General features: G+C 37.9%; 1 protein-coding gene across 1 annotated transcript in view; it reads left to right on the forward strand.

Moving 5' to 3' along the window:
* The window catches only part of tmem231 (transmembrane protein 231), a 70,482-nt gene extending 48,408 nt beyond the window's left edge, over positions 1-22,074 (forward strand). Inside the window, exons 2-5 of the mRNA XM_048605783.1 lie at positions 4,236-4,364; positions 18,253-18,396; positions 20,278-20,359; positions 20,463-22,074. Coding sequence (XP_048461740.1) covers positions 4,236-4,364; positions 18,253-18,396; positions 20,278-20,359; positions 20,463-20,581 — 474 coding nt within the window. The 3' untranslated portion in view covers positions 20,582-22,074. The remainder of the gene's footprint in view (positions 1-4,235; positions 4,365-18,252; positions 18,397-20,277; positions 20,360-20,462) is intronic.
* The last annotated feature ends 1,207 nt before the right edge of the window (positions 22,075-23,281 follow it).

Consider the following 23,281-nt stretch of genomic DNA (forward strand, 5'->3'; position numbering starts at 1 on the left):
CTCTCTGCTCCTATGATGCTGCTTGGCCTGCTGTGTTCATCCAGCCCTGCACCTTGTTGTCTCGGATTCTCCAGCATCTGCAGTTCCTACTATCTCTGATTCAATGTTAATTTTTGGCCTATTGCTGTTTAATTTGATCAATTTAGCACAATGGCTGTGAAGAATATTCAGACTCTGGAAAGGTTGCACGTGAAAGTCAAAAAATTAATATGATTAAAATTAAAATAGGGAAATAATATTGTGGAGTCAGGAACTGGTAGAGTAATTGAATAAATACCTTACTGCCTTCACAATCGGAAACACTAATAGCATTGCAAAATTACTAAATAATCAAGTGCATAAAGGAGAGAGGAAATACAGTTGGATATTGTTGGATAAAAGTACAAGGAAAATTACTGGGCTTATTGACTGATTCAGTCCTCTGAAACTGATGGGATGCATCCTACGATATTAAGAGAAGCTGCAGTGATAGTGGATGCACTAGTGGTAGTCTTCCAAGAATCCTTAAAATTTGGAAAAGTGCCAGAGGATTGGAAAACTGCAAATGTAACCCCTTAACTAAAAAGTGAAGGGAACAAAAACAGGTAACTTATGGTCACTTAATTTAACATCTGTTATTGAGGAAATGTTAATCTACTATAAAGGATGTAACAACAGAGCATTTAGAAATACGTAAGATAACCAAGAAGAGTCAACATGGCTCATGCCTGATCAATTTATTAGAAGTTTTCGAAGAGGTAACAAGCAGGATTGATAAAAGGAAGCCAGTGGATAATGTATTTGGATTTCCAGAAGGGGTCTGATAAGGTGCCACGTTTTAGGCTTTTCAGTAAGACCTCATGGTGATGGACATGATATATTAGCATGGTTAGAGGACTGGCTAACTAATAAAAGCCAGAAGGTTGGGCTAAGAGTGGAAAGGGTGCATTTTCTGGACAGCAATGTGTAACTAGTGCACTGATCAGTGCTTGGGCCACAATTATTTCCACTATACACTAATGGCTTAGATGAGAAAAGAGAATGTACTAATAACCACGTTTGCAAATGACAGAAAAATAGGTTAAATGGCAAGTTGTGAGGATGATAGAGTCTGCAGAGGAATGTAGACACATTAAGTAATCAGGAAAAAATCTTGGAAGATGGAAAAGAATGTGAGAAAATGAACTTATGCACTTTGTCAGGAACATTAGAGAAGCTGAATATTAATGGAGAAAGATTGCAGGAAGCTACAGCACAGGGGGATTTGGGAGCCCTTGTGTATAAATCGTGTCCAAGTTCAGCAGATAAAAGGTAAGGTAAATGGAAAGTTGATCTTTTATTTCAAAAAGAATGAAGTATAAAAATAAGGAAGAAGTGCTGAAACTATACAAGGCATTAGTCAGACCACAGCTTGAATACTGTGAACAGTTTTGGGCTGCTATCGAATGAAAGTTATACTGGCAGTGGAGGTTGTCCAGAGAAAGTTCATTTGGTTGATCTCCGGTATGGAGGGAGTGTTTTATAAAGAGAAATTAAATAGAATAGGCCTGTACTCATTGGTGTTGAATAGAATGAGAGGCAACTTTGTTAAAACGTGCAAGATTCTTTGGGGACTCGATGTAGCTAGATGTGGAGAGATTTGTTTTCCCCTTTCGGGAGAGCCTAGGCCCAGAGGATATAATCTCAGAATAAGGGGTCACTCAGTACAGAGATGAGGTGTAATTTGTTAGGTAGTAAGCAACAAAGTCCAAGAGAGCCGTAATGCTACTCTCTCATGAGAGACAGAGATAACTGGTGCTGAATTTAACTTGAGGATTACCATGCCTCAAACAGGGGTCAGTGTGTGGGAATTAAACTTGTACTATTGGCATCACTGTCAATCGCAAATCAGCCATCTAGCCAACTGAGCTAACTGACTCCATAATCTCAGTGGGTAGTGAATCTGTGGACTTCTTTACCACAGAGGGCAGTGGAGACTGGGTCATTCATTTATTCTTGGGGATGCAAATATCATGGTCAGGCCAGTGTTTTTTGCCCATCCTAATTGCTCATGCTCAATTGAGAGTGAACCTGTGGGTCTGGCGTCACCTGTAGGCCAGACCAGATAAAGGTGTCAGATTTCCTTCCCTAAAGGACATTAATGAACCAAAAGGGTTTTTCCAGCAATCGGCAATGGTTTTGTGGTCATCATTAGATTCTTAATCCTATACTTTTTTGTTGAATTTAAATTGGGATGGTGGGATTTGAACCTGGGTCTCTGGATTAATATCGAGCAATCATGCTACTAGGCCATCGCTCCCCACCCCCAATCTGAGATTGACAGATTTTATTCAGTGATAGAACTAAAAGTTATGGGGACAAGGCAGGTAAGCAGAGCTGTGGATTTTCAGAGCAGACAAGATCTCATTGAATTGCAGAGAAGAATGGGCTGAATAGCCTATTTATGCTTCTACATTTTATAGATTTACAGTCTGTAACCTAATTTAGAACAGTTTAATTATCTAAAGGGGCTAAAAGAATTGGACCTGCAGAGGGATAGTTTATAAATAACAAAGGGAATATTATATATGTAATTTAGTTTTATCCATGCATTAGTAAGACAACATTTATTGCCTTTTAGTCCAAAAGCCTGATTGACACTTGGTGGATGTTGGTCAATGTTATCTTTGTTATCTGCTATTTTCTGAAGTTAACCTGCTTTGTCAATAATGTTGCAGTGGTACTTTGAATTACAAACTTTTTTTTTACATCTGCAATTTTGTGTATATGTCAATTGTAAAGATATCTCAATAATGCATCTTGTCTTAGTTTTCTTAGGTTTAGTTTGGGCATTTGGTTTAAGCTCTGTATGGATTTTACCTAAAATAAACTTTGTGCTTATAGATTAAGTACTAGAATTCATGCAACTTCAAAAGTATATATTTTAGTAATAGGCCTGAAAGACCTTGTTGAGTTTAATCATTTTCTTTATAAAGTAGAGATGAAGCAGAAAATCTGATCAATGCCATAATGATCTTTGTAAATTCAAGCACTAAATAACAGAATAAATACTAGCTTGTTGTTCAAGCAAAATTTTCCATAAACTCCATCTCTAATTTCCCGTTAATTGTGCCTTCAGTTTTCAGCCCTGTTTTTTTCTGTGACAGTACTTTGACTTTAAGAGGTGCATTTTGTCCTTTTTTTTGAAGAGAAGTTTTAAGGCATAGGTGCTGAACAGTCCATTGAAAACTCATCAAGCAAACAGTTTTTGAGCCCGTATGTTTTTGTTTAAAGTTGGTTCAATAGAAGCAGCCCAACAGAACCAGGATTTTTAGTTTTCGCTTTCAGCAGTTGCTGCTGGGATTTTGAAGAAGTGGAAGCTATTTTTCTCTCTCTCTTACAGTTTAAAGTTGGGGGTTCTCTTCCTGCTGCTGGAGTTGCATGTGAGACAATCTATTTTCTGAATTTGCCTTTTGCCAAGGGTGTATATATTGGATGTTACTATATTGGAACAGTTAATTAATAGTAGTTAATAATCTATTATTCTGTTTAGTCTTTCAATAGAATTAAGTTATGCCAATTTCTTTTTTTTTGTTGTATTTTAACTATAGTGGATGAATAAAGTGTGTTTTGCTTTAAATCCAGTTCTTTGACCGATTGAATTGTACCCGGAACAAAACACTGGGCATTTGCTTTTAAATAAGAAAATGTTAGGGTATAGACTATCTTCTTCATGTATTTTTGAGGGGGTCTGGTCTGGTCCATAACATTGCCTAATTGCCAAAAGATGCTCTTAGCATTTTTGATCATGAATAACTGATTCAAATAATGTACCTTGGCAAGTTATCATAAATTGTCACAGGGATTTTTAAAATATTTCTAAATATTACTTTAAATTACTCCCCTTAAAAATCAATTATGATATAATACTTAAAAATTTCTGAAGTCATGCTCGTACGCATATATGCTCTCAATATGGGTGGATGGTAAAATTGGGAGGATGGAGGTTGGTGGATTTGTGCAGAATTAGATTAGGATCTTGTATAACTTGAAACTCATTGCTTGCACTTCATTCTCTGCTTTCACAGATTATGGTGAATAGTCATCACAGAGTTTTATTAATGTTCTCTGAGCTCTTAATGTTTTTCAAACAATAATATTCTATAAATGCAAGATGACCTGTATTATTTATCTTGGAAATCGTTTTTTTTTTAAATGAATCAAAATATGTTGTGACAGAAAGCATAGCTGTTTTACGTTACATACTGTCTCCACAGGCTATGGAAGAAGACCAAAATCAGGATGGGAAGATGGATCGTCTGAATTTCCACCTCGAGCTACCACTCCAACCATCTGAACAAGTGTACAGTGTGCAATTTATTCTGACATTTTCATACCAGCTTTTTGTAAGTATTTAATGTAGTCTTTCCTTCTTCCCAACTGGAGTGCAGTTAAAGAGAATCCTTCTAATTTTCAAAGAAACCTAATCATTGATAATATACCTTTATATTTGTATATATGTAAATGTGCCTTTTTTTAAGAGTCATATTGTTACGTTTCTGAATGCAAAAATCTTTCAATGAGATAATGTTGCATTTTACAATTGTTGACTGCATCTGTTTTCAATTTAGAAACAATTTTTTTTTGTTTTTATATAGTTCTGGTTAAATTAAATCATAAGACAGTTTGGGATGGAAAGGATCTTTCACTCAGTGGATTTTATTCTTGCAGTATACTAACCCACGTATTCACTTTACAACTTAATGTCTTGGTCTCAATCATCCTTCTTGAAAATTAGTTCTAGTTATTAGTCATTCAGTGCAAAGAAATGCTTCGTGACAGTTTTATTAATTTTGTCCTTCTTTTGATGCTGGTATAATTTAGACAAGTACCCCACAGGCTTCTATTTCCCAATTAATCATTTTGCAATAAAACCACACCCACTAGCATCAATTCCCATTTTAAAAGGTTTAGTAAAGCCAGGGGAGTCTAACATCAATTCATTCATTAGGATTGCCTTCAGCTTCTCAAAAGCTGTTTGGCTCTGTTTTTTTTATAGCCATTTTACCTTTGTCTGTTTTTGCAATAAATCTGTTAAAGGTGCAGCTATGAAGTTAGACCTGAATGATTTTAAAAAAAAGCATACATCCCAGAAATCTCATGGTTTTCCATTTAGTTTTAGGAACAGGGAATTCTGTCAAATCCTTCACTTTTGCTGGTCTTGGTGACACTTTCCCTTGCCCTGTGATTGTGTCCTAGTTAAATTACCCTGACTTTTGTGAACTCACTTTTGGCAAGATTTATTACTAAGCTGGCCATCTCTACCTACTTAAATATATCTTCTAATTGCTTTACATATTCTTTTCAAATGTTACGGTATATTATGATGTAATCTAAATAAATGGCACAATCAGGCACTTTAACTACAATTTGGTTCATAAGTCTTTGGAATGTAGCTGGGGCATTTTTAAACCTGATTGACATGACTTGACTTTGGTGTAACAAAAGCTGATCTCTCTTTTTGATCCTTAGAAAGAAAGGAGAGAGAATCAACCTATCGATATAATCTTCTTTCCAAACAATTGGGACCTCAGCTTGTTTTTGTCATTGCATTTATTTTCTGTAGTATATGCAGAATCTAGTTGACCAATTTAGAAACTAACATTATCAATGAATTCCAAATGTTTAGTCTGCATTGAATTTTTATTTATAACAATGATTTGTTTATTGAGATTTAAATGATAATATTATTAGTATTGATTTTACAGCATTGAATCATTCCTTGCTAACATTATGGTTGTATTTAAGTTCTGAAAAGGATACAAGGAGGTTAAGTGAGTGAGAAGATATGCCAAATAAAGTATAATTTGGCAAATTGTCCATTTTGGCAAAAAAACTAAAAAAAGAAGCTTATTATCTAAATAGTGAGATTGCAGAGTCTGAGATGAAGGACGTGGGTGTCTTTGTGCGTGAATTACAAAAAATTAGCATGCTGACACAGTAAATAATTAGGAAAGCTAATAGAATGAAAACACTGGTCAGACTGCATGTGTAGTACTGTGCACATTACTGGTCACCTTATTTAAGGAAGGATATAAATGTGTTGGAGGCAGCTCAGAGAAGATTTACTAAACGAATGCTTTAACAGGAAAGTTTGGACGTGCTAGGCTTCCTTCTGCTAGAATTTAGACAAATATGCGGTGACTTGATTAAAACATAAAATTTTGAAGATCTTGACAGGTTAGATGTGGAGATGACATTTCCCATAATGGGAGAATCTGGAACTAGTGGGGGAGTACTGATTAAAAATCAGGGTTGCCCATTTAAAACAAATGAGGCAAAGTTTTTTTTTGCAGGTTGTGAATCTTTGGAATGCTGTCCTTTAATAATTGATGAAAGCATAGACCTTGAGTAGTCTTACAGCGGAGGTAGATAGGTCCTTGTTATGCAAGGATTGAAAGGTTATCGGGGTACGCAGGATTATGGATTTGAGGTTACAATCAGATTAGCCATGGTCTTATTGAATGGCAGAGCAAGCTTGAGGGACTGAATAGCCTTCTCCTGCTCCTGATTCATATTTTTCAAGGTGTAGCTCTACAGATTTCTTCTAATTTCCTAAGCAACCTTTTTAGATCTTCCTGTTGGCCTTGCTTTGAATACATGAATATAGTGTCTAACTGTCTCAGTATTTCAATATTAGCTAGCCAGATTGTAGGAGGTCTCCTTTGTGAACTATCTATCTCCTCTTCTCCCTCACTCTTACCATCTCTGTCATTCCGCATTACTCGTAACACCTGAAATACTTCCTTTTCCTTGTCTTCCTTTCTACGATATTGCCTTAACACATTCATGTGACATAATGTAGAAACTTAGAAAATAGGTGAAGTAAGTCATTCGGCCAATTGAGCCCACGTTCAGCGTGATCAAATTTCATTCTCAATCTCAGTGCCATATTGCTGTTCTCTTTACATATCCCTTGATACCCTAGAAATCTATCTATTTCTTTAAATATATTCACTGACTTCATCTCCATGGCCTTCTGTTGTAGAAAATTCAACAGATTCACCATTCTCAAATGAAGAAATCTCTCCTCCTCTCAGTTTATGATTTATCACATAGCCTGAGGCCATAATCCTTTGTTTTGGACTTCTTATAGCTCGTCTGTCTAACCGTGTCAGAACGTTATACTTTTTAATGAAATTCCCATTCATTCTTATAAATTCCAGTCAATACAAATCTGGTCCACCCAATCTCTCATCATACAACAGGCCTGCCATACCACAAATCAGTCTGGTGAGCCTTTGCTGCATTCCTCTATGGTTAAAACCATATCATCAATAGCCAGAGGTGAGGTGCTGGAGGACTGGAGGTTGGCTAACATGGTACCTGTATTTAAGAAAGGTGGTAAGGAAAAGCCAAGGAACTATAGACTGGTAAGCCTGACATCAATGGTGGGCATGTTGGAGGGGATCCTACGGACAGGATTTACATGTATTTGAAAAGACAAGGACCGACAAGGGTTAGTCAACATGGCCTTCTACATGGGAAATCGTGTCTCACTAACTTGATTGAGTTTTTTAAAGAAGTAATGAGGAGGACAGATGATGGCAGAGCAGTCAATGTGATCTGTATGGACTTCAGTAAGGCATTTGACAAGGTTCCGCATAGTAGACTGATTAGCAAGGTTAGATCACATGGAATACAGGGAGAACCAACTATTTGGATACAGAACTGGCTCGAAGGTAGGAGAGAGAGAGGGGTGGTGGAATGTTGCTTTTCAGACTGGTGACCAGCGGTGTGCCACAATGATTGGAGTTGGGTCCACTGCTTTTGTCATTTGTATAAACGATTTGGATGTGAACGTAGGAGGTATGGTTGGTAAGTTTGCAGATGACACCAAATTAGTTGTGTAGTGGACAGCAAAGAAGATTACCTCAGAGTACAACGGGACCTTGATCAAATGGGCCAAAGGGCCGAGGAGTGGCAGATGGAGTTTAATTTAGATAAATGTGAGGTGCTGCATTTTGGAAAGACAAATCAGGACGGGACTTATATACCTAATGGGAAGGCCCTGGGGAGTGCTGCTGAACAAAGAGACCTTGGAGTGCAGGTTCATAGTTTCATGAAAGTGGAGTCACAAATAGATAGAATAGTGAAGAAGGTGTTTGGTATGCTTGCCTTTATTGGTTAGTGCATTGAGTATAGGAGTTGGGAGGTCATATTGCAGCTGCACAGCACACTGGTTAGGCCACTTTCGGAATACTGCATTCCATTCTGGTCTCCCTGCTATTGTGAGGATGTTGTGACACTTGAAAGAGTTTAGAAAGGATTTGCAAGAATGTTGCCAGAGTTGGAGGGTTTGAGGTATAAGAAGAGGCTGAATAGGATGGGACTATTTTTCCTGGAGTGTCTGAGGCTGAGGGGTGACCTTATAGCAGTTCATAAAATCATGAGGGGCATGGATAGGATGAATAATCAAGGTCTTTTCCCCGGGATGGGGAATTCCAAAACTAAATGGCGTAGTTTAAGATGAGAGGGGAAAGATTTAAAAGGGACCTTAGGGGTAATTTTCACGCAGAGTGTGGTGCGTGTATGGAATTAGCTGCCAGAGGAAGTGGAGGAGGCTGGTACAATTACAACATTTAAAAGGCATCTGGATGGGTATATGAATAGGAAGGGTTTAGAGGGATATGGGTCAAATGCTGGGACTAGATTAATTTAGGATACCTGGCTTACATGGATGAGTTGGACTGAAGGGTCTGTTTCCATGCCGTACAGCTGTATGACTCTAAGTATATCTTTTCTCGGGAAAGGAAGCCAAAACCACACAATAGTCCAGATGTAGTCTCATCAATGCCCTGTACAGCTGCAGTAAAACTTCCTTACTCTTGTACACAAACTCTCTTGCAATGAAGGCTAATATTTCATTTGCCTTCCTAACTGCTTGCTGCACCTGCATGTTTTTAATGACAAATAAATAAAGGACATCCAGGTCTGTTTGTACGTCAACCTTTCCCAATCTATCTATTTACCCACTCACTCAACTTAGATAAGTTGAAGTCTCTTTACATCCTCATGATTTACATTCCCACCTAGTTTTGTGTCATCCATAAACTTGGAAATATTACATTTGATTCCCTCATCCATGTCAATTATATATTATGAATTTCTGGGGCCCAATCACTGATCAGTGCAATATCACCTGCTACTTTGAAAATAACCCACTTATTCCTACTCTTTCCTGACTACTACCCAACTCTCAGTCCATCACAGTGTATTACCACCAATCCCACATGCTTTGCTTTTTTGTCATAACCAGTTATGTGGGACTTTATCAAATACTTTTTGATGACCGAATTGTACCACATCCATGGGTTCTCACTCATCTATTCTACTAGTTAGGTCTTCAAAAAAACTCCAGTAGGTTTGTCAAGCATGATTAACCTTTCATAAATCCTTTCTAACTTTGTGCAATACAGTTAGTATTTTTAAGGGTCCTTTAATCACATCCTTTATAATAGACTCCAATATTTTCCCTGTTATTGATGTCAGGCTGACTGAACTGTAATTCCTGGTTTTCTCCCTCTCTCCTTTTTTAAACAATGGGTTACATTTGCCATCCTCCAATCCACAAGATCATAGAATTAGGAAGAGGAGTAGGTCATTCAGTCTCTCAAGCCTGTTCTGCTATTCAATAGGATCACATTTTTCACATTTTTCATGCCCACTTTCCTGTCCTTTCCTGTAACCTTGATTTCCCCTACTGATCAAGAATGTATCCATTTCAGCCTTAAACATCCACAAGGACTCTGCCCCCACAGCTCTCCCCACAGCAAGGTTTTCCAGAGACGGCTAACTCTCTGAGAGAAGAAATTCCTCCTCATCTGAGTCTTAAATTTGTGCCTGTTTATTTTGAGACAGTTCCATCTGGCCCTAGACTTTCCCATGAAGATAAAAATCCTCTCAGCATTTGCCCTATCAAGACCCTTAAGAATTCTTTCTCTTTCAATGAGATCACCCCTCTATCTTCCAAACTCCAGTGAATAGAGTCCCAAACCTCTCAGCCTTTGCTCATAAGACAATCCTTCCGTCATCCTAGTGAGCCTTCTCTGATCTGCTGCCAATAAAATGACATCTTTCCTTAAATAGGGGGACGAAAACTGCTCACATTACTCCAGATGTGTTCTGACCAACATTGTGCAATTGCAGTAAGACTTCCCTACTCTAATTGTCCAACTCTCTTGAAATAAGGGCCAACATTCTTTTAGACTGATTAATAAAGTTAGATCACTTGGGATTCAGGGAGAGCTTGTCAATTGGATTCAAAATTGGCTTGACAGTTAGAGACAGGTTGGTGGAGAGTTCTTCGGACTGGATGTCTGTGACCAGTGGTGTTCCACAGGGATCAGTGCTGAGTTTACTGTTGTTTGTAATTTATATAAACATTTTGGATGAGAATTTTAGGAGGAATAGTTAGTAAGTTTGTGGTTGACACCCAAATTGGTGGAATAGTCGACTGTTAAGGTGATCTAAGATTACAAAGGATCTTGATCAATTGGGCCAGTGGACTGAGGAGTGGCAGATGAAGTTTAATTTGGATAAATGCAAGGTAATGCATTTTGGTAAAGCAAGCAAAGGCAGAACTTATACAGTTAATGGTAGGGCCTTGGGTAGTGTTGTTGAACAGATAGATCTAGGGGTTCAGGTACATAGTTCTTTGAGAGTTGCATCATAGATAGACAGGGTGGTTAAGAAGACATTTAGCATGCTTGCCTTCATTGCTCAGACCATTGAATATAGGAGTTGAGATGTCATACTGAGGTTCTAAAAGGTGTTGGTGAGGCCACTTTTGGAGTACTGTGTGCAGTTCTGGTTGCCCTGCTTTAGGAAGAATATTATTAATTGGAGAGAGTTCAGAAAAGATTTACCAGGATGTTGCTGGGACTAGAGGGTTTTATTTATAAAGAAAGGCTGGAGAGGCTGGGACTTTTTTCTTTGGAGTGTGGGAGGTTGAGGGGTCACCTTATAGAGGTTTATAAAGTCATGAGGGGGATAGATAAGGTGAATAGCAAAGGTCTCTTCCATAGTGTTGGGGGAGTTCAAAACCAGGGGGCATAGGTTTGAGGTGAGATGGGAAAGATTTGAAAGGGACCTGAGGGACAAATTTTTCACACAGAGGGTTGTGTGCATATGGAATGAAGTGCCAGGAGAAATGGTACAGTTACAACATTTAAAAGACATTTGGACAAGTAAATGAATAGGTAAGGTTTAGAGGGTTATGGGCCAAATTCAGGAAACAGGACTGGTTTGGAAAACCTGGTCAGGATGGAAGAGTTGGACTGAAAGGTCTGTTTCTGTTCTGTATGAGTCTATGACTCTAAGCCTTCCTGATTATTTACTGCACCTGTAACTTAACTTCTTGCGTTTTGTGGCCAAGTACCCCTAAGTCCTGTTGTGTTGCAGCTTTCTGCAGTTTTTCTCCGTTTAAATAATATTCTGTTCTTTTGCTGTCCCTTGCAAAATGAATAAGTTCATATTTTCCCATATTCTTCCATTTGCCAACATTTTACCCACTTCCTTAACCTATCAATATCTCTCCGTAAACTATTTGCGTTCCTCCTACAGCCTGTCTTTGCATCTATTTCTATGTTGTCTGCAAATTTGGCAGCAGTGTGTTCACTTCATTCCTCCAAATCATAAATATATATTGTAAACATTTGTTATCCCAGCGAAACCACACTGGTCATGGGTAACAAATCTGAAAAAGAACCCTGTGTCCCCACTTGCTGTTTCCTGCCCATTAGTCAATTCTGTATCCATGCCAGTATACTACATTCATCACCGTGAGGTACCTTGTCAAATGCCTTCTGAAAGTCCAAATACAACACATCTGCTGGTTCCTCTCTTTCCACTCTAGCTGAGACTTCCTTGACAAGCTCTAGTACATTGGTCAGATACAATTTCCCTTTCATGATCATAGAATCATAGAATGCCTACAGTGTGAGAACAGACGATTTGACCCAACAAGTCCATACAGACTCTCCGAAGATCATTCCACCGGACTCACCCACCCCTCCCTTCATGTAACCCTGCATGTCCCATGGCAAATCTACTTAACCTACACATCCCCAGACACTATGGGCAATTTAGCATGGCCAATCCACCTAACCTGCATTTCTTTGGACTGTGAGAGGAAAGCCACGCAGACACGAGGAGAATGTCTGTCTGGAGTTTGCACAGTCGCCTGAGGCTGGAATTGAACCTGGGTCCCTAGTGCTGTGAGGCAGCAGTGCTAACCACTGAGTCACTGTGCTGCCCCGGGTACACTACTCCATCATGTAGCCATTCTGACTCTGCTTGATTTAGATTATGATTTTCCAAATGTTGTGCTATTACTTCCGTAACAGTTGACCCCAGTACTTTTCCAACAACAGATGTTAGGCTAGTCAACATATAGTTACCTGTTTTTTTTTTTTGCCTCCCATCCTTTTGAATTGGGTAGTCACATTAGCAGTTTTCCAATCCTTTGGTACTTCTCCAGAATCCAAGGATTTTGGAAAATCGCAACCAATGCATCCTCTTTTGGGATGCATGTCATCAGGATCAAAAGACTTATCTGCCTTTAACCCCATTAGTTTGTCAAATAGTACTTCTCTGGTCATGGGGATGGTACTTAATTCCTTCCCTGTATTCTTTATTACAAATGGGATGTTTGACATATCTTCCACTGTAAAAACTGATGCAAAATGTCTGTTAAACTCCTTTGCCATTTCCTTGTTCCCAAAACCCTCTCCTCAGATTCATTTCTAAGGGGCCTATGTTCACATCTCCACTTTATATGTTTAAATAAGCTGTTATTGTTAATTTTTATATTCTTTACTAGTTTTCCTTTGTAGTTTACTTTTTATGTTTTTTGTTATCTTCTGAGTCGTCCTTTGCTGGATTCTAAATTCATCCCAGGCTTCAGGGCTATCACTAACTTTGGCTCCTTATATGTTTTTCTTTCAACTTTTTACCTCCCTCAACTTCCCTGGTTAGTCATTGTTGGCTTATCCCTCTCTTAGAATCTTAGTGGGATGTATTTTTGCTGAGAGTCATGAATTACCTCCTTAAATGTTTACCACTGCTTGCTTACTGACATTGCTGCTAATCTATCCACCCAGTTCATTTTAGCTAACTCTATCCTGAGTTCATTTAATTCTTTTTATTTAAGTTAAACGTAGTTGTTTCTGATCCAAGTTTCCTCACTTTCAATGTGAATATTACATTCTATCATGTTACGATCATTACTTCCTAGGAGGTCTTTTATTTGGAGGTCATTTATTAAACATACCTCATTACCCATTAGCAGATCCAAGATAGCCTGCTCCCTGGTTGGCTCTAGGAAACTATCCCCAGTGCACTCTCTGAATTCATTGTCATAGCTATCCTTTCCAATTTGGTTAGCCAATCAGCATGAAAATTAAAGTCTCCCATAATTATTGCTCTAATCTTTTTACAAAGTGGATATTGTTTCAGGATGCTTACACTCCTCCTACTTCTTTGTTCCCTTGCTGCTTTTTTTAACCTCTGCCCAAATGGACTGTACGTCATTCAAGGCTAGATCATCTCTTACAACTGTCCTCATTTAATTTCTTATTAATAGTGTTACCTTGCCACCTTCTCCATCCCTCCCATCATCGAAAAGTCAAGTATTCCTGAATGCTAAGTTTCCAGTTTTATTCTCCTTGAAACCATGTTTCTGTAATGGCTATGAGATCATATTCATTTGCCTTGATTTGCATCACCAGTTTGTCTATCTTATACCGAATGCTTTGTACATTAGGATACAAAACCTAAAATAAAACAAAGAACTGCAGATTCTGGGCACCTTAAACAAAAACAGAAATTGCTGGCAAAACTCAACAGTTTTGGCAGCATCTGCGGGCAGAAAGCAGAGTTAATGTTTCAAGTCTGGTGACTCTTCATCTTTATGCTGAAGACTAACTTGAGGAGGGTGGGTGGAGAGGTGGAAACGGAGCCCTGAGAGAGAGAGAGAGAAATATGAAAGGAGTAGGCGGGGGAGGGATTATTGATAGTAGGCCAGGATAGAATAAGTGATAATGATAGCTGGGAATAGGATGGAATTGGTAGGCTGTGCTGAAAGCAGCCCATGTTAGGTGATAATAGGGCTAAGAGTGGTTGAGAATGGGTTGGCTGTGCCTTAAAGCAAATCATGTCATGACAAGACCAGGGTGTGTGGGTAGGTAAAAAACATGGAGGGACAGAAACAAATTCTAAAGTTATTAGAGGCTGCAGGGTCTCCAAGTAGAAAATGAGATGTTGTTCTTTGTGCTTGCACTGAGGCTGGCTGAATACTGCAGCAGGCCTGTGACAGAAATATTGACGTGGGAACATGATGGCATGTTGAAGGCTTGGGGTTCTCTACTCTTCCTGGAAGGTAGGCCTGAACTGTCCCCATTCACTATCACTCTCTCCTCCGCCTGGCTGAGCTTGTTCTCACTTTGTACAACTTCTCTAACTCCTCTCACTTTCTCTCATTTATCTTCAGCATAGATACCACTTTCTCCTCGTTGCTATCAGTTCTGATGAAGAGTTACTGGAGTCAAAACATTAAATCTGCTTTCTCCCTACAGACGCTGCCAGAACTGTTGAGTTTTGCTGGCAATTTTTGTTTTTGTTTAAGATTCAAGACCTTTAAGTTAATTCTATTATCGAGTTTCCCTACACTTTTACGGCTCCTTTTTGTACAATGTAACATTCGCACCTTCTGTCCTTTCCTTTTGTTATCAGGTAACAATCAACCCCATCACTGACCTGCAATCCTACTTTCTCCTTTACCTTTTGAGTTCATAACTTTTCATGCAACTGAACTCCACCCCCCACCCCCAACTATTTATCATATGTGGAAAACATAGGCAAAAAGATCACAAGTCTGTGGATCAGTGTCCAAACCAAAAGGGGTGGAGGAGTGAGGTGACTTTCTCATAGTTCCTTTTTAGGGCTCTTGATGATATCACGTTGCTGTCAACTGCTGCTGCCCTCAAATTGGTAGCTGGTCAGTTGGATCAAGGTCTTAGCTTTGATTAGCAGTTGGTTTGTTTTGAGAAGTCTTTAGTGTTATTATTTTTTCCCTCATGCAGAGAGAGAGCTTTCCAAGCGGAGTAGAACAACATCGCTTCATCGGAGGCCTCACTAATGATGTTACCTAGCATGGTGACAAAACATCTGAATGAAAACAAGCCAGCTCGGAGAGCAAGTCAACAACCCAAGCTACAAATCTTTGCTAAGACCTTTAAAGAGAGAACTTTTGTTGTTCACAGGCTTGAAGGTCCGTGTCCCAACTTCGCTCTCTCACCCTACCCTCTCAGTTCAGTGACAAAGTGCCATTTATTAACAATCCACAGACTTGCTGAGCATTTTTTTTCAACAATACTTGGTGCCAGTATGTTCCACAAAAATATCAAAATTTGGCTTTCAGCAAAGTTATATGCTCTCGTGTGAACATTAAATGATCAGCTTTTTCGTAGCATCCCTGCAGTGTGAAAACATGCCATTCGGCCCATCGAGTTAACACTGACGCTCCAAAGAGCATCCCGTCCAGACCCACCCCCCTACCCTATCCCTATAACCCTGCATTTCCCATGGCTAATTCACCTAGCCTGGACATCCCTAGACACTAAAACAATTTAGCATCATCAATCCACCCTACCTGCACATCTTTGGACTATGCGAGGAAACCATGAGCAACCAGTGGAAACTCACGGAGACATGGTGTGAATGTGCAAACTCTATAAACAGTCGCCTGAGGGTGGAATTGAACCCAGATTCCTGGCACTGTGAGGCAGTGTGCACCCAAATTTCGTCAAGATGTAAAAAGCCTGATAATCCAGACTTCCACTTTCTGGTTTATATTTCCAAATGAACTGTATGTAGTCCTTACATAACCCAATCAAACTGGAGTTTCTTGCATGTCCACAGGTATAAAGGTTAAAATGAAACAGAAAAAGAAGGCTCGTGATAAATGTCTGTTTCGTAATTTAGCAGAGAAGCAAGCTAAATACAAACAAAAAGGAGAACTGTAAAGGGAGTAAATGAGGTGATGGAAATATGAATGGGAGAGTAAAAGTAAACCTCAGATAACAAGGTGTAGAGCTGGATGAACACAGCAGGCCAAGCAGCATGAGAGGAGCAGGAAGGCTGATGTTTTGGGCCTAGACCCTTCTGAAACGTCACCCTTCCTGCTCCTCTGATGCTGCTTGGCCTGCTGTGTTCATCCAGCTCTATACCTTGTTATCTCAGATTCTCCAGCATCTGCAGTTCCTACTATCTCCAAAAGTAAACCTCAGTGTGTTTTTTAAAAAATAGTGAAAAGTTACTCAAGGATGGGCTAAATAAGAAGCAAAAGAATTTTGTTTTGGAGGCCAAGTGCATTACTGAGGTATTAAATAAAAGTATTGCACCTGCCATCACTATACTGTCACAGTAGAGGAGATGGCAGAGAAATTTTGTATGATAATAAAGAAAAAGAGAACATTCTCAAAAAGATTTACAAAAGCTTTTTAAAAAGTCTCAATGGGATGCATCATAGATTACAGAGAAAAGGTTGGAAATTGCAAAGGCTCTGATTACAGTTCTACCTCCTCTTTGTATCTTGTTGTGTTGCCACATAATTTGAGGTTTATAAATATTACAGTCCTGTCCAGAAAAGGCGAGATGGACTGCTGACAAGTTGGCCTAATATCATTGACATGCAGAGCTGTAGAGACATTAATCCAGTACCAAATTAATTAACACTTGGGAAAATATGGGTTAACAAATGACAGACAGCAAATTTGTTCTCTGCAAGTTTTATTTGATTACTTAGATTGGGTTCTTTGAAAATTGGAGAGAGTGCATAAGTGTAGTGTGGTTATTTTACGAAAAACAGATTTTGAAAGGAAGTACCATATAATAGACTTGTTAGCAGACTGAAGACCATAGGATTTAAGGGATATGTGGATACAAAATGTGTCAATTTCAACAACTATCTCCATTTCTACCAACCAAGTAATTGTAAAGCTGAACATTTTTCAGGTACAACTTCTGCTTAACATAAGACCTTTGTTGATAAAGGTCGAATGCTAGTGAAATGGCCTTCACTTAAAAAAGGCACACCTTTAACGGATCCAAAGCACAACATCTCAATCAGAAATGTGTTTTATATAATGGGTTATGAAAGTGCTAAAATTGCTATATCATTTGGGTGGTGGACAGTTGGTATACATTGCCTATTGAAGGACCTGTCTAATTTTCAATTCATAGATATTTAGTTGAATGTAAGGTTAGAAGTGTTTAACAACAGGCTGGTGAACTGCTTTGCCAACCAGTTAAGCTTAAAATTATGTGATATTTATTTATTTCAACATACACGCTCAATTTGTTTACTTTGTTATACATGCTATACGCATTCGTATACAGAGCCATTAGTTTAGTCTTTTGTTATCTCTAACATCTAATCTTTATTATTAATGTATAGCTGAAGTTCTGTTTGCTCCCTCCTGAAATTCTGTGACTCTCATTGTCCATATGTCTATTTTGGTGGCAAAGATAACCATGTGCATTTGTGCAGATGGCATTGGTGATGTCACGTCTCCATGACACAGCCTTTTTCACCACACGCATTAGCAGATTACCCACCATTTGCCTTGTGGAAAGCTGAGCTTTGGTGCACAGCACAGCAATGATCAGACCATGCCAGTGTGAGTTCAGGGGATGGACAGTTGTTGTTTTGCCTGGGCAGAGGGCGCAACTGAATGGGACTGCTTTGGAAACGTGTAGGCTGCAAAGCCTGGAAAACAATGGACCAGCTCCTCTGTTCGCACACAGTCTGACGTGTGTCACCTTTTATGTCAGACAGACTGGACCAATTGGCGGACTGGATGGCACACTGTTAACAAAACACAAGAACAGATTTCAGCTCCCAACCTCTCCTTCACAGGACGTAAAGAGGAGCTGCTCAGACTGGTGAACGTTGGGAAGTTGTGTTCCACCGGCAACAATGCTGGTGCCACTGTCATTCACCATTCTGCCGTCTTGTCATTTTGTTGTCACGTGGCACTGCAAATCTGTCCAGCCTCTGTGCCAACAAGAAGGGCTGTTGCCAATAAATGCAGTCATAATCAAAATCTTACATTAAAATGTGCTGCATTTTCCTTGCACTTGACCATTCTCTCAAAACAGCATTTCTTCTAACTCAGTGAACTGCACAATGATGATGCTATCAGCTTAGCTATTTCATAATATTGTTTGCAGAGAATGTCGACATTTGTAATGCAGAGTATGGCATATACCTACTTCTCATCCTCCATACCTGGGTCTCAGCTTAGTGTGAATGGTGACTTACAGCTACATCAAAGAGAGCCACTTCGGCACAAAGGTCTTGACACACGTTACAACGTAAGTGTATCTCTTCTTTTAAAAGTTTGTGCTCAATGAGGAACATGGGGTTCCTGCGTCGAAGCTGGTAATAAACACTAATTGTTGCTATGATAATTTTAACAATATTTTTAAAATTTACATATAAACTTCGAAACTGTCCTAATGAAAGTAGTAACATCTGAAAATGTGTAGTTGTTGCATTTGCATGCCTTCATAAACAGTATGGAAAATCAATAGTTTAAAAAATAATATTTTGCTAAGTTGTATTTAATTCATTATGAAATTCCAAATCAAAAAGATCATATTATAATTTATACATATTGTATATTGAACTTGCAGCAGTAGATGATTTTAACTTGAGATACACAACATGATGTCAAGGGATAAGGTTTGTCAAACAATGGCTTGAGCTTACAACAGTAACATTGAGTTTAGATTTGTCATCACAAAGCTGCAGGTACCAAACTTTAAGGTAGCTTTCCATTTGGGGAGAAAATTGGCAAAGTCCTATGCAGAACTAGCTGACTGTCAGAATTGAGAATTAGAATGGCATTGCTGGTCAAGCCATGTAACACTGATAAAGCAGGCAAAGATTGCATGGCACACACTCAACCCAATAGTTTGTCAGAATTGCACTTGGGGTTCTTGTATTTCTTGTAGCACCCAAATTTGTGTACTTCAAATAGCCTTCCACCACCAGTTCGGTGCTCACCTCGGGATTTTACTCAAGTTGGTGCTGGATTGAAGCATTGTAAAATGAGATGGTACATGATCTAACCAACATTTTTGGGATGCAGATGTCCTTTATATACCAAACACAGGCTATAACAGTAATCTGAGGGAAAAATATATAGTTTTTCTGGAGACAGTTAAATGTGATTGAAGAGAATCATAGGAATTCTTTGGCAGGGTGAATTCAGATGGGTCAAACAACTTCCTTTTCTGGACTTAACCATGTGGCGTTACACAAAAAAAACTACATAATTCTCAACCTAATGTCCAAGGATTCCTCTATGAAGAAAAATGAGAGAAATAAGAACTTTATACTTTGTGAAGAGTTACTGAGAGAGATACTTTAGATAGTAAACAATTTAAATAAAACTGGAATGTTATTTGAACAAAATGAGAATATCAGGTAATGGGTGAACGATCAAATTACGTACAGACTGCTATGAGGAAGTTCTTTACTAAAAAAGAGTAGTTAATATTGTAGAATACTTCCTTGTAGATTATGGAGTTAAAATTCCTTAGAAACTTTTAAGAAAAGGCTAGTTTCTATGATTGTTATATTATATGTTCCTTGTTCGATGATGGACCAAAGTACCTTCCACATTATAGTTAGCCTTGTGATCTTGTTTACGTGCAGACATCTCACTGTGGGGATATGGTGGAGGTGCGGGTTTGGGGGTATGTTGGTGAGTTACAGTCCATTGACTAAAAGAGATTTATAGATATGTATACCGGCTGAGAAAGTGGAGGGTATTAATAGACTGTGTACAAGGCAGAAGTAGGATTAATTAAACACACTAAAAGCCAGAATCTCAAAATTTTAAATACGTTAGGTAGATGTGAACACTTAAGTATCAACAGTGGACTGTTGGAAAATGAATTTAAACATATAACAGATCAACCTTAAAATCATTCAGACGAATTGGATAAATAAATGTCAAGGCCTGTAATGTTCTGGAGAATGTTAATAAATAATTAGGTATTATTGCAGGTACTATAGTCAAATGGATTACTGCCATGTGCCTTATGATTGGTCAATGAGATGTCAGTTAGATGAACAAAGATAGATGAACAAAGCAGCCATATGATCCTCCGGCACTATGACGATTTTACGTTTTACTAGTTGGACAAATAACTTAGACGTTTATAGATATCATTTTTATTCCACAGGTTTCAATATTTAATGATAACAGTCCATTTGCTAGTGCCTTTGACCTGGCACAAATCATTTCATCATATCAAGATAGAAATGGTGAGATTTTCATTTCTGAGTCATTTATATTAATATGAAATGTTCCTCATAGAACAATATTTTTTCTTTGAATCTAATTTGGTCACTAACTGTCTTGTTTTAGTAACAACAATTTTCACCAATCAGTATCCTGTGTGGACAGTAGGGAGAGCTGCTGATGCCCCATTTGTCTTTAATGCTGTCATCAGATATCCTGTGGAAATGATCACATATCCTTTTTAAAATTCAAAATAATGAATAAAGTAAGATTCTGCCAGACTGTGCTGTACCTTTTTAGGGAAAAGGGTGCAATTGTGAAAATAGAGAGAATTTCAACTGTCCTTCTTTGGCTTACCATTTAAATAAAAAGGTTCTGCCTTATTTAATAAATTGTAATTTGATTTTCAACAGCAATGGAATAATCAAATTTGATGTATAATTGAACTTGACCTGGAAGAGATAATTTAATGTTTTTAGAGTGCAGTAAAATGATTAGTTAATTAGTAGCATTTTAAACTTTAATTTAAATGATGCTTTATTAAAAGTTTAATTCTACCTTCACTCCATTTGTATATCCAAGCTACAATTAATTATATGTTAGAAAGTTTTTTAAATGTTATTTTGTTTTATTGCTTTGTTTCCTTCACGGTTAGCTGTGAAAAGCCTTTAATGTGATTGGTTACTTGATTAGCCAGATAATTGCTCACCGGGCTGTAAATACCTAGTAAAGAATGTTTCAATCAATTTCAATGACAGTATAGTGATACAACTGAAAGTCTCAGCATTGAGATTGCTAGAGCTGTTAGCAAGACAAATGTCAGCCCAATGTTTTGCATGTAACTGTTGTTTAAAATGTAGTGCTGAAGTTCAAGGAATTACATTGTAGTGATATTATTTTTCATGTAAATATGCTTGATGCCATATTATTTGTTTTTAAAAAAAAACAAACAGAAAAAAAGCAAGATCCAGGAAAAGACTAGCTGTTCTGTCAATTCAGGCAAGACCATCATCTTATGATGCTGGACCAGTGTGACTAGACCCACTCCCACTCTCCCACAGCCACAAGATCTCTTGGTGGAAACAAAAATAATCTTTCAAAAATGGTGTCATATTACTCATTGTAAGAATCATTTGCAGTCCTTACAAGTGGTGGTAGTTAACCTGTTCTGGAGTATTTCATTACAGTTTGGGCACCACAGAACATCATTGAAACCAAGGAGAACATTCAGCACAGATTCATTAAAATGATAAAAACCAAAAGAACTGCAGATGCTGTAAATCGGGAGCAAAAACAAAGTTGCTGGAAAAGCTCAGCAGGTCTGGCAGCATCTGTGAAGGATAAAACAGAGTTAACGTTTCAAGTCCGGTGACCCTTCCTCAGAACTGGTGCCAAACCTGCTGAGCTTTTCCGGCAACTTTGTTTTTGTTCATTAAAATGATCCTGGGTTAGAGAGTTAAATTATGAGAATAGGTTTACAGAAAATTAGGGTGTGTTCACTTCTTCTGCAGATAAGATTTGAAATGATAAATGCATTTGACAAAGTCCATACAGATAAAAATATTTTCTCTGGGGATTAACTTCTTTTTATTTTTTTCCTTAATTGTGTAATAATTACTTATCGACCCGGTTTCTGGGAAATGATTAAGATTGCTTGGATTCAGTATGTCAGCATTCTCTTCATTTTTTTGTGGGTGTTTGAGAAAATCAAGCTTTTTGTTTTCCAAAATCATGTGTTAACTGCTATAATGGTGCCACCATATAAACAGCACCAATCATAGCCAACTACTAAAGGACTGTTCATGAAACATTGCTGAATTTAAAATCACAGCAACAATTAATATACAACAAGACAATGTGTGTCATGGATTTGAAGTACATGTTTGGATCCATATTTTGAACAGTGTTATACATAATTGGCCTTGATTATGATTGTAAAATATTAACTGCAATAAATATTATGATAATGCATTCATTTTATTAATCATTCCATTGTTATGATCTTGGTAGAGACCAGTAAAGTGTTAATATGATTTTTAATCCAAAAATCTCAGGTACTTACTAAATCAACAAGACCACAAGGGTCATGATTTAAAACAAAAAATACTGTGCAAAATTCAAAGAGCATGACTACTAATAACTACGATTTACCTTAACTAGTCAATTGTGTTAATTGTTCTTTTTAACATTGTTAACACAGTTACCTAAAGCAAGCTTCTTAACTAAAATTTCCTTCTCCAACCTTTTGACTTACAGACCTAAAAATTCAAATCCGATATTTGTCGGAAATTAAAAGATTAACTACTTGGCATGGGTATAGTTTGAAAGATTCAGATAGGGCCAAGATTGCTCTGTTTTTCTGCTAATTTCAGCAAGATTTTGTCTTTGAAAAATCCTTCAAAAGTCCCCTGATTCTGGACATGATTCAACACAGTTGTCTGCAGCACGTTGAGCATAGCCACCTTGATTCAGAATTCTTCGGTTCTAATGCTCTTTAATTCTTGAAATTTGTATCTAGGACAATTTTTTGTCCATCTCACTTTCTCACTGTTAGTTAAGTCCTTCAATTAACAAGAATTTTAAACTCTCATAGTCAGAACACAGAATTTAATTAAATTCTGCTGGAAAGAGATGTTCTCTGCTCTGCAGCTATGCTTATCTTGAATTAAAAGAAAACTGCTGGAAATGGAATCGACTAGCCGCTTTAATTAACTGCTAGTTGACCATCTTTTCTTTGCTGTTTATCTCAGGCAGTTTGGCCCCATGGTCAGTTATTTGAAGCAATCCTAATCCCATCAAAATAAATCACCTTGCAGAGAAATTTACTTAAAATAATTGTTTTTTTCAAAAGCATTTGAATGATTACACTATTGTTGGAGAGAGAAATATCAAAGAGGAGTCTTGAGTCTTGTGTCAGGCAGTACAAGTCGATCTTTATTCCAAGC

Source organism: Rhincodon typus, chromosome 15, assembly GCF_021869965.1.
Source record: "Rhincodon typus isolate 14 chromosome 15, sRhiTyp1.1, whole genome shotgun sequence".
Taxonomy (NCBI): domain Eukaryota; kingdom Metazoa; phylum Chordata; class Chondrichthyes; order Orectolobiformes; family Rhincodontidae; genus Rhincodon; species Rhincodon typus.